The sequence below is a fragment of the Humulus lupulus genome, chromosome 1 (assembly GCF_963169125.1).
Source record: "Humulus lupulus chromosome 1, drHumLupu1.1, whole genome shotgun sequence".
Classification (NCBI taxonomy): domain Eukaryota; kingdom Viridiplantae; phylum Streptophyta; class Magnoliopsida; order Rosales; family Cannabaceae; genus Humulus; species Humulus lupulus.
Genome location: NC_084793.1, coordinates 304,138,809 through 304,156,918, shown reverse-complemented (window position 1 = coordinate 304,156,918; position 18,110 = coordinate 304,138,809). Strand labels below are relative to the sequence as shown.

The window sequence follows — 18,110 nt, the reverse complement described above, 5'->3', positions numbered from 1 at the left end:
TGCTAGGTAAATAAAGAGGTCTTCCCCATCAACTAGCTTCGAAAGAACAGGAGGTTGAGCCAAGTGCTCCTTTATGGCTTGAAAAGCTTGCTCACATTCTTCCGTCCATTCAAACTTCTTGCTTCCTCTAAGTAAGTTAAAAAATGGGACACACTTGTCCGTCGATTTAGAGATGAACCTGCTTAAAGCAGCAATCCGCCTAGTCAAGCTTTGCACATCCTTAATTCTGGCCGGAGACTTCATTTCTGCGAGCGCCTTTATCTTTTCTGGATTTGCCTCTATTCCTCGCGAGTTCACAATAAACCCAAGGAATTTTCCAGAACTTACTCCAAACGAGCATTTAAGGGGATTCAACTTCATGCTGTACTTTCTCAATACTGCAAAGCATTCCTCCAAATCTCGTACATGTTCTTCAGCTTCCTTCAACTTTACCAGCATGTCGTCTACATAAACCTCCATATTCTTGCCAATTAAGTCACGGAGCATGCCATTCACTAAACGCTGGTATGTGGCTCCCGCATTCTTTAAGCCGAATGGCATGACCTTGTAATAGTACAGCCCTATGTCTGTTCAGAAACTGGTATGCTCCTCATCGGGAGGGTGCATACTAATCTGGTTATACCCTGAGTAAGCGTCCATGAAGGACAATGCTTCATGACCAGAGGTCGCGTCCACCAACTGGTTTATTCTTGGCAAAGGAAAACAGTCATTTGGACATGCTTTGTTCAGGTCGGTAAAGTCCACACAAGTCCTCCACTTTCCATTGGACTTGGGCACTAACACTGGGTTTGAAACCCAGGTAGGGTAATATGCCTCCCTTATAAACCTGTTTTCCTTTAGCCGCTCCACCTCCTCCTTGAGAGCCTTTGCTCGATCCTTGTCGAGCGACCTCCTCTTCTGTTGCACTGCTGGATAGTTTTCATCCACGTTGAGCACGTGGCTGATCACAGTTGGTGAGATACCCACCATATCGTTGTGAGACCAGGCGAAGACATCTTGATTCCTTCGCAAAAATTCTACCAGCTATGCTTTTACTTCTACTTTCATCTTTTTTCCAACCTTGACCCCTCTGGTCGGGTCATTGTCATCTATTAGAACCTCCTCTAACTCCTCGGTAGGTCCCACATCACTTTCATAATCCCCAAAGCAAGGATCAAAGTCCATTCCCTCGCTTTGGGCAACGCCCTATTTGGTGACTTTATCACCGAATGGGGCTTGTTGTTCACTTAAACCAAGAGTGCTTTCTTGGCCCAACTCTTCAAACATTGTTTATCGATCGGCCATGACTGTAATGCTTTGGTCGACATCCATCTCGTCTACCTTCTCTCTATCGGCACATACAATCATGTTGTTTTCTTTGGCCCCCTTTCGTGCTTTAGCCACCGAGGCATTGTAACATTCTCTAGCTTCTCTCTGGTCTCCTTAGATGCACCCTACGCCTGCACTGGTTGGGAACTTCATAAAAAGGTTCCATATAGAGACTACCGCATGCAAGGTTGTGAGTAGTGGTCGACCGATAACCACATTATAGGCGGACGGGCGGTCGACTATCAAAAACTCTGTCATAACTATCTCATGCTTGGGAGCATCCCCTGTTGTGACTGGTAACTTGATCGTTCCAACCGGTGACAACCCTTCTCCAGTAAATCCATAAATGACTTGAGAGCATGGCTTCAAGTCATTGATAGATAGCTTCATCCTTTCAAAGGATGATTTGTAGATAATGTTCACAAAACTCCCTGTGTCGACGAGGCATCTCTTCACCTTCATGTTTTCTATTTGGACTGTCACGACGAGAGGGTCATTATGAGGATATCTCACGTATCGTGCATCATCTTTAGTGAAAGTGAGGGACTCACTTTCATATCATGGGTTCTTTGAAGGCCGCTCCTCTACAGTCATGACCTCGGATGCTGATGTTGCGTCCAACTCATGTCGGAGTGTTCAAGCATACCTCTCCCTTGCCTTGTTGCTATCCCCAGCTAGATGTGGACCTCCACATATGGTGTCTAAAGTGAAGTCCACAGGCTCGGGTTGCAAAGGGGGAGACCGCTGTCGCTTAAACCCAAGATTATTGTTACTTCCCTCTCCTTGGGTATTTTCTGATCGATATTTTTTCAATTTCCTCGACCAGAGGAGAAACTCTATCTCGTTCTTGAGATGATTGCATTCATTCATGTCGTGACCATAGTCTCCATGGAAACGACAGAACTTATTAAAATCTCTCTTACTCATCTCCTTCTTGATGGGTGGGGGTTTCCTGTAGGGGACCTCCTGATGACTTGCAAGATATATCTCCGCCCGGCTGAGCGAAAGAGTGGTGTAATTGGTGAACCGAGGTTCATACATAGTTGGCTTGTCGTTTGGTCCCGACTTAGCCTTCTTTTCATTGTGGCGGTCAGACCCGTTATTTCCACATTTCTTACCACCACTTTGATCACTTCCACCATTCTTGGGGGGATCAGCTGATCTGCTCGGATTTTTCAGGCCCTTCTCTCCCTTCTCAATCGCGTCATCCAATTTCATATATTTGTCCGCCCCGTCAAGAAATTGTTGTAACGTTGAAATTGGGTTGCGATGAATATTGTCCCACAAAGGACTCCGATAGATTATTCCAGAAGAAATGGCCACCATATTCCCCTCATCTCCAACTGCGGTTGCTCGGTTTGCTTCTCTCATGAACCTTTGTATGTAGTTTTTGAGAGATTCATCTTTCCCTTGTTTAATATCTGCCAAGTGATTGGCATAAACTGGAGGGGTCCGAGCAGTGCTGAATTGTCTACAAAACTCTTTCCTGAAACTTTCCCAAGAAGTGATGGAGTTTGGCTTAAATTTCCAATACCACTCTTGGGCAGTGTCGGACAATGTAGTGGGGAAAAATCTGCACCGATAGTCATCACTCACTCCGAGCAGCTCCATTTGGTCTTCGAATTTCCCCACATGCCTTATCGGATCTGCCTTTTCTGTATAAACTGGCAGTATCAGTGCTTTGTACTTCGCTAGTGGCTGGGCTGCTCTAATTCGAGCACAGAACGGGCTCCACTCCTGTGGTCTACTGCATCGATTGCAAAAGGTCATTTCGACAAACCTTGAACTGCTGCTGTCAGAGCATCAAGCTGGGCTTGGATGCCTGGGGCCACTACTTGGGACTCATTCTCGGGACCGCCTGGTCGGGCGCTCCTATCCGGCACACCATCATCAAGTATTTCTACTTGACTGCTAGGTCGGTTCGGATCTCGCCCTTCGACCGGGACGGTCCTTCTCCTGTCAGCAATGACATCTCTTAGATCCTTCTAAGGGGTATGTCTCCCTAACCGATCGAACACCGTACTCCGAGTTTTTTTGGAAGGCCTGCCGTGTGGGACATGCTCCTTGCCACTGCGCTACTAGTTAGAATGCAGTGGTGGCCTTCCTGTCTGCATTGGGCGGTCTTTTCCTCCTCGCTGGTTGTTGTCATTCTTCTCCTTCGACTAATTAGTGTGATGACTATCAGCTTCATCACGACCATGCCCGTCTTTGAAGTGTGAAGTTTCTTTCCCTCGAGGAGCTCTATTTTGCTCCTGTTCAGGTGGTGTTTTCTTACTACATGACTTGTGACTACCAAACCTGGAAATCTCTGATCGGTGGCTCCTTGAGAGGGTTCTGGAGTTCCCCCTTTGGGTTGAGGCAGTGCCCGATCGGACCCCATCTTCTTCCCGACCAGGTGGGTTATTACCGCTTCTATTTGGTCCTCGAGAATTGGGTCTGTCAGTGTTTTTTCGACCAGCTTCCGTGGTCCTTGCTCCTTGGGCGGCTGATCCTCGTGCTGCAGCTTGGGCATTGGCCTGGGCCAGCTACGTAGCTGCCTCCAGAGCGAGTGCAGCCTCGCAATGTCGCCTATCGGCCTCCTCCTGTTGTCGCCTAATCTCTTCACTCATAGCGTCTATCTCTCGTCTTTGCTGCTCAAATGCAGTCTTCTGCCTAGCCATTTCTTCAGCGAACGACTCCTGTTTGGCGTTGAATTGTGCCATTTCCTCCTGGAAAACTCCCATGGCTTCCTGGAGTTTTTCAACCTATAGAGTCACATCCTCGAGCAGGACTCTAGACTCAATCTCATGGTCTTGAGGACCAGGACCTTCTGATCTAGCAGGCTCTCTAGAGGAACCTGGCTTCTTGGAGGCCACATTGGTGCTCTTAGGTGCCATAATGCTACAGTGATTGTCTGTCTTTCTCTTCAAGCTCTCAATGAAAGCACCAAAATGTTGACCACATTTTTGGCCAACGACGTATAGACGTCAAAATGACAAAAAACCTTCAAGAGAAATATACGACACAGACAATTTTTATAATGGTTCAGCCCCAATGTGTTGGTAATAGCCTAGTCCACTTAGAGTTATGATTATAGATCTACACTCAAGATCAGATGAACCTGAGTCAACTGAGTTTCTTTAGTGCAGATGAAATGAATACAATATTTCTTTCCAGATACAAATATTCTCTCAGAAAATTATAATCGAATCCTTTTTATGATGCCATGAGCCTTGTATTTATAGGCTCAGGATCGTACAAATGAAGTCCCCCATAATCGGGATATTTTTTTATTCTCACTATATTTAATTAATAACAATATTCAAAATACAACAATACATTACTTCTTCGGGATAAAATGAGAGATTCCCGCGCAGGTATGACAGATTCTTGGTGAAACTGTTATTGGGATCTTTTGCGTAGCATGTTCTGTTTAGTCGGTCAACGTCAGACCCAGAAGGAAAATTGAAGGGCCAAAACACTTCACTGGTCGGCCACATCCTCACTGGTCGGCCAAGACAAGTGACTGGTCGGCCAAACACTTGACTGGTCGGACAAGCCCCTAACCGGTCGGACAAGCGCATGACTGGTCGGTCATGACACTTGACTGGTCGGTCAAGCACATGACCGGTCAGTCATGACACTTGACTGGTCAGTCAAAAATCTTTACCAGTCTACCGGATCACTCCTAAGCCAGATCACCCAGCCATTCCTTGCCATTTGTTACTTCTATTGCCACGTCATTGTTTTCAAATTTTGGGGATAACAAACATGTATCAGTTATTAATTCACAATGAACAATACTAATGAGTATGTTCTAGCAATATCAGTACTAGTAAGCACGTTCTTGTTGATGATGCAGTAGTAAAGGCCCAGCCTTATCAAGGTATCTCATGTAGACAGGTAAAGCATTTATACTTTATTTAAGCAGTTAAACATATAACTACATAAATAGTTACCAAACCATGAGTCAAGCTTGTCTTCAGTGGTGAGTGTACATGCCCAGCCAGTCTACAGGAACCCTAAACCTTGGCACGCTCTGATACCAAGTTGTAACGCCTCGGTTACTGCAAGACCATTACTGTGAGCTTTGAACCGTGCTTAACTCGCTAATCGAGTCATTTGGTTATAAACGTGCATCTAAGTTTTATTAATAGGCTAAGGAAAAAAACTCAATCAAAAGGAAATGATATATTTTATTTAAAACATAAATCCGTACATGGGCCCATAAAAATGTTTACAAGTTATTTACAACTCAAAATTGTCATTACAGTGTAAAATTACAACCCGCCGACCTAAACAGCAAAAAAAGGGTTAACCCCCCAAGTTCCTCTGAGAAACACCTTGGTCGTGGCGGTCAAGCGGCCGCATATGTACACATCGCCACCTAAGCTATCCATGTTAGGACTAGTTATGGTATGGTTTTATGACATGTTTTAAGAGGCAATTTTAATCTTTTATTTGGTTTTGTGCGATATTATGCTGGTTTTTATTGTGTTTTCAGGATTTAGTGTGGTTATGAAGGAAAAAATTTGAAATTGAAGAAAAATTGCTTAATTCTTGAAGAGAATGTGTTAAACGGGCTAAGGGATGGAAGTTAGTGAAATCGGGGGTCAAATTGAAGATTTGGTGAAAAAATGCAATTTGAGCCGCAGCTCTATGCACTAGCGCCGCGGCCCTGAGAGTTACAGAGAAGGCAGCAGTTAAAAGGCAATTTGAGCCGCGGCTCTATCAAGTGGAGCCGCGGCTCCAGTCCGTACGAAAGCCGAATTTAGGGCATTTTTCAAGGGCAATTTTGTCCTTTCGCACATAATTAATTAGGGATTATAAAAGCTTTCTTAATGACGTTTTTTAGAGGGGATTAACCTAAGGAGACGGCTGAAGGCACATGATAGAGGATTGCGAGCGGATTTGAAGAATTCATCACAGTTTTTCTTCTTTTCTACTTTGATTTTCTGTATTTTGGATGTCTTTTATTTCTTCTGTGGTTATTATGGATTTGATCATGAACTAAACTAATTTTCTAGGGTGTTAATGGATTCTCCTGAACCTTTATTTTAAATTAATGCAAGTTTTATGATTTCAATTTTATCTTGTGATTTATTCAATTTGATTCTAATGCTTGTGAATGATTGATCACCATTGACATGAAATATATGATTTTGATTCGAAATCTGAGAAGTGAGAATTGAATATGCTATAATTGAATAAACATAGATTTCATATTAGGATGAGAGTACCTGTGTGGTCTGTGTAGTTTTAGGGTTGTTAATCTTAATGCCTATCTTATGTTTATTTATCACAGAGATGTAGAAAATTTGCATAAGATTGAGACTTATATATCCTAGTACGAATATAAGTTATTATTGTTGACCTGCTATCACAAGAGAATAATTGAATAGTAAGATTTGTGTTAAGGAGAATTAAAGAGGATGGTTGATGAAATTAATTGCCCTAGTTTCTAATCCATTGAATTTTCGTAACGTTATTTGTTTTCAGTTATTGAAGTTAATTTTAGATTTTTGTTTTACAATTTTAGTTAATTCTTGTGACTCAATTATTGTTAGCCAAATAGAAATAGGAATTAAGTTTGGGTACTTAGTATACAGTCCTCATGGGAACGATCTCACTTACTCTTTATTACTTGTTACGATTACGTGCACTTGCGTATCGATTTTACACAACAATCCACTCAAGGTTGGGTGAGCTTTTCTTTCCCTTAACCTGCACCACATAGCACCCGTGAGCCAAGGCTCAGCAAGAAAACTCATTACTGCATGCATATAATATCAAATGATGATCATGATAATCATACAGAGCTTATAGCCCTAAACCGATGAGTGAATATCACTTCAAGATTCTAGTAACCATGCAGGGGCTTGTAGTCCTAATAAGAAGAGTGACTGATGAGTAAGACACTAACTTGAATCAGATGAGTGACTGATGAGTAAAACACTAACTTAAATCAGATGAGTGACTGATGATTAATTCGCTAACTTAAACCAGATGAGTGACTGATGAGTAAGTCACTAACTTGGGCTCCGCACCCTAGCCATGTGACGATGCAATCACCTGGGCCTTCTGGCCCTGGCTCTAAGTAACTAGCCATTAGACAAGACAAGCGCTTTTGTTTTTCATCAAAATTAAGGTCGGTCAAGCATTAATGCTCATGATGAGTCATTCAATGCTTATGTCGATTAGATCTAATCTTTTCGGCTTGCGTTAAACACGCTAATACTGCTCTTGACTCATAAGCCAATACCATACGACCAGTGCCCAATACTACTGTCGAACTTGACTAATGAGTCACAACTTCACAGTCAATACTGACACCATTGTCGATTCCTGACTCATAGGTCAGTGCCATACACAAGTAAGCAAGATTTGTTAAGCATTTGATATGCAATCAATGTCCACATATACATCACTCAACATGCCTCATAAATAACCATGCATGTCACATATGGGGTGCAGTTTTCTTACCTCTGGTTCGAGCGAGAATTAATACAAGAACGACCCTTGAGAATGATCGATTCCTTTGATTCCTTAGCTGTCACCTCAAGCTCAGTTTAGAACCCTCTTCAATGGTAGAACACAATCCTAAGCCCTCAAGACTCATTTCCTTAGCTTGAATCCTCAAAAGAAGCTCAAAAATCCAAAGAGAAAAAGAAAGGAAATGGTGCACGGGAGAAGAAGAAAACATACTCTGTTTTGGCAAGTTCTACAGCTTTCTAATGGTTGTATCTATCCTTAGGGTGAAAAGACTATATTGCCCCTAAGCTTAATTATAACCCTAAACAACCTCCAAGGGCAAAACTGTCATTTCTTGCCTATCTCGTTAATCTTAATTAACGCTCTCCAATTCTCATTATTTCCAATATTCTCAAATACCAATAATTTATATCCAATTACCCTTTAATTCTCGGTAATGTTCTAATCCTCAAATTACCCCGAGCCCCGAAATCAACTCCGTTATGACCAAACCGCTAACCTGCCTTAAAAGATCGTCTCATGCCGAATGGATCGAACAAATCTACATTATAATGTGGCCTCATCAATAATTCATCAACATGCATGCAAATACACAATTATGCCATCAACGGGCCAAATTACCAAAATGCCCCTATAATGAAATATGGACTCACATGCATGCATTTAACATCATATAATAATATAATTCACATAAACATGTATATAATGATTTAATGGCATAATAAATCAATTATGGTCCTCCCGGCCTACTAATCCAATCATTAAACCTCATTAGGGATTTCGGGGCATTACAATTATAGTGGCGGACAGTCCATTCCACCATCAAGTGTGATCCAGATGAAGTCTCCGGGTCCATCCTCAACATTCTAATTTCGCTGTCAGGATGTCCTTCAATCCATCATTGCTAGCTGATGTCTGCCCTGGTAAATGAACCCGGGTCTTGATCAATGAACCTGGACATTGGTAAACGAACCTCGACCATATGACCGGGTGCAGCAAGCCAAGTTCTTCCCACAGTTGACGTGTCCCCGAGAAATTCGGCAGTTGGTCTCTCTAACTAACCTACAGAATGGGATATGCATGGAACGTACGATGTTCCTAGGAAACGGCACTGCCACTACTCTGACAAATCATGTCCCCAGGATCCCCTTGGTAGCCCACGCGGACCAATCCACTAACAGACAAAGGGCAGCTGTAAGGCTCTACTACACTTAAACGACCCAGTGGGCCTAGATTAACGACATGTTTACATGTCACACTCTTGTATTATAGCTCTGTTAGATATCACTTATGATTATATACTTATTGGTTCCGGATTAGTCTGACCAAGTCACACGACTGCCTATAAATAGGGTCATTCGTGCACTGTAGCAAGGATCAGATTTTCTCTTGTATGCATAAACACTGCTGAACTTCCAAAAATTCTCCATTGTTAAACTCTCTAAAGCTCAATACTAGTAACTTATGGACTAAGACTCATTAATGCCTCAACCACGTAAAAATTGTGATTTTGTTCATTTCTTTACCTTTCTTTCTAGCTCTTATTTCTCAATATATTTATAGTTTCCAAAAAAACTCGGTAAACATATATATATATATTTTCTTTCTAATCTTTGGCTTCTTTTTTTATTTTTAAATTGTCATGGTTTATGATTTTTTCAAACTGTTGAAACCAAAATAAGTTATAATACAATCAAGTCATATTTAGATCTAATTTCATTATTTGTAAGTACTAGTGTAGTGTTCTCTATTAATTTGATTAATTTATACTCTTGTATTTGTAAAACTCAATTAATCTACATTTAAAAAAATAATAATAAACCAGACATATAATGGTAAGAATACATAATTAAAGAAAGATAAATGGATATTGGCGGCGATAATACTCATTTTTTTTCAAAAGTTACACTTTAACATTCAAATCTTTTTTATTTTGGCGATAATAATACTTAAATCTATAATTTTGGTGCAACCGTTAGTACTCACCGTTAAGTAACCACGTGACACATTTTTATTAGTCTAATTGGCAGTGATAATACCTAAATCTTTTCGTTACACTTTAATGCCTTTTTTTTTGCGGTAATATCTAAATCTACAATTTTGGTGCAATAGTTAATACTCACTGTTAACTGCATGTTAAGTATCAATGTGTCACATATGAATTTTAGGATCATTTTAGAGTAAGCTATTTAAATTTTTTAAGTATTAAAAAAATCATTTTAAATTTTAAAAAATCTAAAATATTATTAAAAACTAATTAATAATATGAATTTTTAGATGATTTTGAGTTTCAATTTTAATTTGGGTTGTTTTTAATCTGGAAACTTTAGTTTTATTAATTAGTTTCTAATAGTTGTTTAGATTTTTTAAAATTTAAAATGAATTTTATATATTTAAAGAATTTAGAGATGTTGGCGGTTATAATACTTAAAATATTTATAAAATTACACTTTAATATCTAAATTTACGAATATAAAAATATGTCGTAGATAGATAACAAAGAATTACTTAGTAGTAGCACTTGTACCATAATTATTGACTTGTGTATTATTACATATAAAAAAAATTGGGTAATAGAGCATGACTTTTAAAAAAAAATTGAGAATTATGGCGGCGAATATTAGAACGAAAAAAGTCATTACTTTTCCTAAAGTATTAAATTTCTTTCCTTTTTGGTTAAAAAGCTTTATTACAAAATGTGCTACTCTGGTGCAACGAAGGGCCATTCTCCGCCTTTTAAGGAGCAATTCAAGTGCAGAAAAGACAATCGTACAAAAAGCCAAAGTAGTCAAAACACGTGAATGTTAAGTCCGGCCAACACGTGTAGACACGGCGTCGTTTTCCCATCTTACGACGCTCTTAATGGCTGCCACGTTAGCCCCAAAAAACCAAGGCACGTACAAAGGAACAAAATCAAACCCTCTCTTATTTGTTCTTACTATTATTATGACTACTCTCACTCTGATCAGATCAGACAATGGCAAAGACGAGAGCCTTACTAGTGGTGTTTTGCGCAGTGGCTTTGTGCGCCGGGCCTCGTTGGGGTTCGGCCGAGAACGCCGCCGATGAAGCCCGTGAGAGGGTGAAGAATCAGCTGGCGGAGGAGGCTACGGGAAACTCATTGGGCTCTTCTCAGAAATTACCCTGCTAGTAATATATTCACTTTATCACTTTTTATTTATTTTTAATATTGATGAATTAATTGGTAGATTATATATTTATTTTAATTTCTTCAGGAAGGCGTTTATATTTACTGTCCCTTGATTTGTATATAAAAAATGATGGTTCCAAAATCATTAACAATTAATAACACTCATAAAAAAATAAAAAATAAATCATAGAATGTTTAGATCAGGGGTTGGAGATTTTTATAACTCTTAATTAATAATCTGTAAAGGAACAAAACAGGGAACAATCACACTAACAAGTCATATACTCTCTTCTCATAATATAAACTCTTAGCTCTTCTATTAATGAGCTTCAAAAACCTTAAAAAAAAGTTAGCTTCAAAATAATATATTTTGGTTTAAGTGTGGATCGTAATATATAATTAGTATAGTTGAGTTATTAATCATTCACAATATATATTTATATTTATATATATATATACAAATGTGCTGTTATCCTTATTTTACTAAAGATTCTAACATTTGCTTCTAGTCTCCTAATGTTATTTTGATTATTTTTTATTCATGCATTTTTGTTTTCTATATAAATTTTAAATGTTTGCTAGACAACATTAATATTAATATGGTTTACAAAAATGGTTAGCAGGCACATTTTTTGTGAAAAAAGTAGTGTTGGATGAAGAATTTCCAATATTCTGATTTTTTTTCAAACAGTGCAAATTTGAAAGAGAGAATAATATTAATTTATATTTATAAAATATCTGTAAATGTAGAAAAATTTTCATAAATATGATGATTTTAAACAAAAATAAATATGAAATACAGATTGCCAAGCATGTTATAGATTTTTTATTTTTAAAAACTAAAAATCATAACAATATGTTTTATTTCGTTAAATGAATCTAAGCAAATTTTTTTCTTAATTTCTGTCATTGATGAAAACCTACATAATAATATTATATTATAGTTTGAATTTTGATATGATCTGCTTTCCGCAATTATGGCCACCTCAAGGCCAGAGCATGTAAATGAAATATAAATGTATATATATATATATATATTATTACATTATTTTGCCTTCCCTAAACCCAAATATAAATTAGGGAATATGAAGAATTTATTCTCAAGGCCTTGTTGGATGCTTGGAGCAAGACCCTAACTGCTAATTTATCCCTAATGAACATTCATTTTTTGTTGATTATTATTATTATTATTATTATTATTATTATTATTATTATTATTATTGTAATGCAAGCAATGAATTTAAGTGAAATCCTAGATGCATATAAATAAATATATATGTGTGTGTGTGTGATAGAAAATTGATAAGTATATATTCATATATGTCTTTCAAGTATAGCTTGGTTCTTAAATATTATCTCATTTATATATGTTTCTCTTTCCCTTAATTTTTATTTCTTTCTTAAAAAGTTCCAATATTATTTCGATGAATTCAAGGTTTAAAAAACATAAAGCCCCCAGATATTTTGTCTTGGTAAAGGCTAGCTAGCTAGGTGTAAGCCTGAAAACCACATATTAAACAATTACTTTTTAAAAATTTATAATAAAATACCAAACAATTAATCAACACTAATATAGAGACTGGAAATCATACAACACTAGAAATTATGGTTAAATTCTTATATAAACAATAATAAAACGTTCAAAAAGCAGCATTAATGTCTCACAATTAGCTTAAAGCATAATATAATCTTATAAAGGCTAAATTTAAGATATAATATAGTTTGTACTAGCTAGAAGCCTAAGCCCTACTATCCTAGAACAAATAATGGAGCAGTGGAACTTGACTCAAAAATCATCTTCCATCTCATAATAATGATTCAAATTAATAAAATCTTTTGAAGAATCTTCTCTCTTCATCATCATCACTGTCATCACTTTCCTCCACATCCAATGTATTCTTCTTTATTCTCTTCACTAAAATGAATAAAAAAAACAACATTAATAGACTTCATTATTACTTATGAAACTTAAAGTATTGACTATAGAGCTTTCTCTTGATGATCATAATTCAAAAATAGCAACTCTCCTTAAAGTGGTGATGAAATTTTTCCTTGGTGAATTTTGTCACTTTTCATTTTATTCCCTCACAAGCTTAAGGCACATTAATATTCATCATCACAAATTAATAACCAACATAATATCAAACCATCTTTCTCATTCAATAGAGAGCTTTCAACTTCAAATGGCTATCTTTCAAATCTTTTATTATACATAATCATATATGCCAAAGTCAAGCCTAAAATTACTCATTTTCTCTCTATATATTAGCATTTGTGCAAGAATGACATCTTCAAATTGAGAATGAAACTATTTTGTCTCCAAATTACGTTTCTTTCCTGTTTTACAGCTCAAAATTTGATAAATCAACTATTTACTTTAATACACTTTCTCACATATTTATTTAAACCACACTTTCATAACCATATACTTTTATATGCATAAACAATGATTTGTCAATTTTTAATTAGTAAGAAATGAAAGAATCATGCAGTTTAGAAATAGAAATTTTTTGTATCACCTAGCTACCTTCAACTCAATCAAAAGATTAATTAACAAAATTTATTTTACACAAATGTACTCTATTATTATTATTATTATTATTATTATTATTATTATTATTATAGTGATACTACATTTAGAGGTTGCCAGCTCTCTCTCTCTCTCTTATTGGTTTTGTAATTAGTTTATTATTATTTTATGGAACACAAATGGAGGGAGCCTAACTTGATCCCATGATTGGAAAATCTTAATCAAAGCATAATGCCAACAAGGATTCAAGTATTGAGCAACTTTCAAAGTGTAAAAGAAATCATCAATAAATTCTGATCTCACCTTTAAAAAAAATTCATCTCCATCCAAATTTTTTAATGTATAAATATATATATATATATATTTTGTTAAATATCCATGCTAATATGAAATAGAGTTATTCATAGCTGGTCACTTTCCAGCATATATATTCCTCAACATTTTACTTTAACCAAACCAAAGGATTTATGGTATGAACCACACTTTAGCATAAGAATCTTGTCTCATCTTATATTGCTAATTTTCTATCCTCACAAGTCACAAACAAATATCTTAACTCTTATATATTCATATAAGATATATTTGCCCCAAAAGTAACTGAGCAATATTACATTTGCAGCACTGAAGTATGAAAGTTATCTTTTTAGCAGCAAAAGTATTTTTGTTCATGTTTTGGTGCAACCATTTGAATCACCGTTAAGTCCGCATATGTGGCGTCAAATATGCTTATATATACTTTAAATATTTTCACTACAAATATTCCTTTAATTAGGTACTTTCATTTACATATTGCAGACAGACTTAATGGTGGGAATAGACGTATGTATCATAATATGGATAGAATGTACTTTTGTTGTCAAAAAAATAAATTTGGTGTTTAAGTACTACAAACGTAATAATTTAAGTACTTTCACAACAAATATATCTCTTCATATAATTCAATTTGCAAACAAATATATATACATATATATTGGAGTCCCCACCATATTGAATATTAAATAGATGTAAGAAAATCAATTTACTTATAAAACCATTGATTGCTCATTTTATTTCCTATTAGTTTTAAAATGAAACTACATGAATCTTACCAAACTTTTCACTCTATATATAATGTAACTTTTCTATCTCATAGTTCTTAAACTTTCTCTTACCAAACTTTTCACTCTATAATCAGAGCCTGGTAGTTTCAACAACTGTTTGGTCCAAAATAATAGTGAGTCAAAAAGATCGAGCTGTTAGAAATTTAGTATTAGTGCTCCAAAAGAGCTAATTAATTTTTAGATGGAACTGTATATGTATATGAATCTCATTTCATACTCTCTAAACCTTCTCTTACTATATGAATTTCGACTTCTCTATCTTATCTTATAATATATATTTGTCCATGTGATTATAATAAATATTTCCCTTGATTTAATTATAATTAAGCTGGATAGCTAACCTGATTGCTGATTATAATCACTTGCGTTAATTGTACATGTCATTCGGCCGAAGCAGTGTTGGCACAGAAAAATCTGAAAATAAGGTGATAAACAATGCTTGGGAAGAACCATCTATGGCAACGGATGCAGTGAAATCTGCTTCACCTGGTATATATCACTAATTATCATTAATTCTTTGAACAAGAATTCCTTGAGATATTTATATATTGTGAAGGATATTTCTTTGGTAAAGCCATAGAAAATGCTCATATATTGTTGGGACATTTTCTATTTCTGGCTTTTGAAAAAATTATAACCCAATTTATTTTATAATTGTGTATATTAGTTTTATAGTACTCATCCCACCAATTTTTGAAAAACTTTGAAAAATTTACAGTAGCAAAATCAAAGTTTAAACAATCAATTGCATGCGTGACTAAGTTTTTTTTTTTAAGTTTGAACTCTAATTTGGGTACTGTAAATTATTCGGAATTTTCTGAAAAATTATCGAGATGTCTGCTATAGCTATAATATACACTGTTATGAAAAGACAATTGGTCTATAATTTTTCTAAATACCATAAATAGAAAATGATCCTAGAGTAGGAGCATTTTCTATGACCTAAGAAAGAATTATCCTGAGTTATACTCTACCCAATGGTCTTTTATTATCTGGATTGCTGATGTAAGCAAATTACTAATTTGTCCCTTAATTCTTGAAGGCTGCAGCTTGAGTATTGGACATTTTAGTAACTTTCTTTCTTCAATGTATGCCCTTAACCTGAACTGATCAACCTGGGTTACGCAATTTTTCATTAATTCTTTCTGTATTGGTGTGAGAGAACTAGAGAGAAGTAATAAGCTTGAGGGATCTGGGTTTTGAGTTCAAGAACTGAAGATTATACATATGTGGCATTGCTGCCTTGTTTTGGATGTAGAGTCAATCTCATTGATTAATTCCGAACCAAGTATATTGGTGTTTACTGTCATTTTTTCTTGTTTGTTTACTTTGTGTTTGATCAATTGCCATATATTGTTTTCTTCTTTCTTTGCTCTGCCATAGCTGTGTTTTGCAGGAACCCATTCTCAATATATATATATACAAATTTTGCTAAAATAATTATTTTTACTTGTCCTTGTTTTAGACAAGAGCAAGAATGGTGAGGCAGCTGGTTGGACTTATGATGACGCCAAGCAGACGATGCTTGAAGCGTTGGAGTTTGGTATAGAAAGAGCGAGTGATGCGTATGAACGAACTAAGAAGTTTATTATTGACTTGGTTACCAATAATGAGGTTTTGGACAAAGCCTATGATGTGGAAGAAGATGATGATGATGATCAAACTCATAAGAAAGGAAAAGAGAAAGCAAGAGTTAATTATAACGAAGCTAAAGAAAATGAGAAAGCTTCTTATAGGTTGGCCAAAGAGAAAATGACCGAAGAGGAAAAAGCTAGGAATGAGGCTGCCAAGGAAAATGTTTCACAAGCTGCTGGTGATCTTGGGGAAGTTCTAAGGCTAAGGGAGAAGAGAGAAGAGCTGTAAATTCTTCATGATCCATGACATAATAATTTTCTGTGAGTTTTATAGTTTAATTAGTGCAGCTTGTGATTGTTATATTATTTTATAAATAATATAATATTTTGACTAAATGAATGATGTGACAAATAATAGAGTGTGGCAAATGTTATTTTGTCAAATGTAGCATATATTGTGGAGTTATAATTTGATAAATGACGATCATAATAAATTTTGTAACTTATAGAGTAGAGTTACAATTCTTAAGAAGTGATGATCATAGGTTTTGTAATTCTCCACAAATATTCACCAATTAATGTGTAAAAGGAGTTAAACATCTTGAGTTTGATTTTCATTAACTGTAATATTTTATAGTTGTTGTGTGCATATTTCTAACTCCCAAAAGATTTTGGTGGAATTAGAAAATTAAATGGTGGATGAGAACTCTATAAATAGAAACAATTTTGCTCACTTGGATGTGATGTATGAATGTGAAAAAATACTACATAGATTAGAACATTTGTGATGACATGCTCATATTTATAACACTGTGATGTGTATGAGAGAATGCTTGATAAATCCTTCGAAGTATTTCTGGACAGTATTCCCAAAGTGTTCTTATGATGGTGGAAATAGTTTTTAGGACAAAGATTTTGAACTTTGTTTAAGGCGTGAGATCTTCATCTTCTAGGTACTTTCTATTTTTATGTTGATTTACATAAGTTATGTAATCTCTTCTCTTTTTTTTTCCTTCACTTATGTAATATTATATATATTTTGTGTCATTTTAATTGTAATCATCTTCATTGTTATATATTTCTAACAATCTAAAAGTTATTTTTCTTGGAAGGTCATACAATCAAGGTTTCCATTGGAGGAGGATCAAGTGACACTCTTGACACATCACAGGAGGTGGTGGCTAGAAGGGAGATGGAGAACATTCATAAGGTGTAAAGGTGGATCTCAAACCACTTATGGGTAAGCATGGTTATTTAAATTTTATAATATACTATTTTACATAATAGTATAGTGAGATATATATATATATATTTATATATATATATTCACATGTTTTGGGAATATAGTGTAATTTTGTGAAGTGAGTTCTATAAAATAATTTATATGTTACTATGTGATTAATTAACATATTGAGTAATGTGGTAGCATGTTATATTTTTATGGAAATAAGAAATTATTTGCATAATAATTTCACGAGCTATATATATGATATATGTGTGTGTGTTTGAATTATCATATTAATATGGTGTGAATATATTTATCCTATTATGTTGGGATGAGTTACGATTTATTTAGTGAATAAAAGTTATTTGGGAATGAGTTCTTATTGAAGTATTGCACTTTTATTAAAAAAAAATTATTTGGGAATTTAAATTTTCTTATTTAAGAGATGAGTATTTCATTTTATGAGATAAGAAAAGATGAACCTAATAAGAGGTTACATCTTTTGGTGGAAGTATATCTCTTGCTATTGCAAGAAAATTGGATCAAGATGGATCCAAAATTTGAGATAGCATATTGTCCAACAGACTTGGAGTCTAAAGTGTGGTCAAATGAAAAAATATTTGAAAATTATTTAGTGACAATAATTCTTAAATATTCATTGTGTCAATGAGGAGATATTACAAAATTGGATAAGCAATTTTGAATCTTAAAATAAAAAATAGTGAATAAATTGATGAGAATTTTGTTTCTT

The 18,110-nt window shown here is 35.5% G+C and overlaps 1 protein-coding gene across 2 annotated transcripts; it reads left to right on the top strand.

Annotated features, from left to right (window-relative positions):
• Positions 1 to 10,729: 10,729 nt before the first annotated feature.
• On the top strand, positions 10,730 to 17,562 carry LOC133812635 (uncharacterized). 2 transcript variants are annotated; one of them, XM_062246421.1, is made up of 4 exons: positions 10,730 to 10,929; positions 14,958 to 15,049; positions 16,026 to 16,455; positions 17,247 to 17,560. In XM_062246421.1, the coding sequence occupies exons 1-3, from the start codon at positions 10,757 to 10,759 to the stop codon at positions 16,421 to 16,423; spliced, it is 663 nt and encodes a 220-aa protein (XP_062102405.1). In that variant the 5' UTR covers positions 10,730 to 10,756; the 3' UTR covers positions 16,424 to 16,455; positions 17,247 to 17,560. The 2 variants fall into 2 exon arrangements, with proteins under 2 accessions (XP_062102405.1, XP_062102406.1); XM_062246422.1 differs by having other exon boundaries at positions 10,736 to 10,929; positions 17,231 to 17,562.
• The last annotated feature ends 548 nt before the right edge of the window (positions 17,563 to 18,110 follow it).

Coding starts and splice junctions, on each gene's coding strand:
- LOC133812635 (XM_062246422.1), top strand. CDS start 10,757: ATGGCAAAGACGAGAGCCTTACTAGTGGTGTTTTGCGCAGTGGCTTTG. Junction 10,930..14,957: donor TCTCAGAAATTACCCTGCTA/GTAATATATTCA, acceptor CGGCCGAAGCAG/TGTTGGCACAGAAAAATCTG. Junction 15,050..16,025: donor AGTGAAATCTGCTTCACCTG/GTATATATCACT, acceptor TCCTTGTTTTAG/ACAAGAGCAAGAATGGTGAG.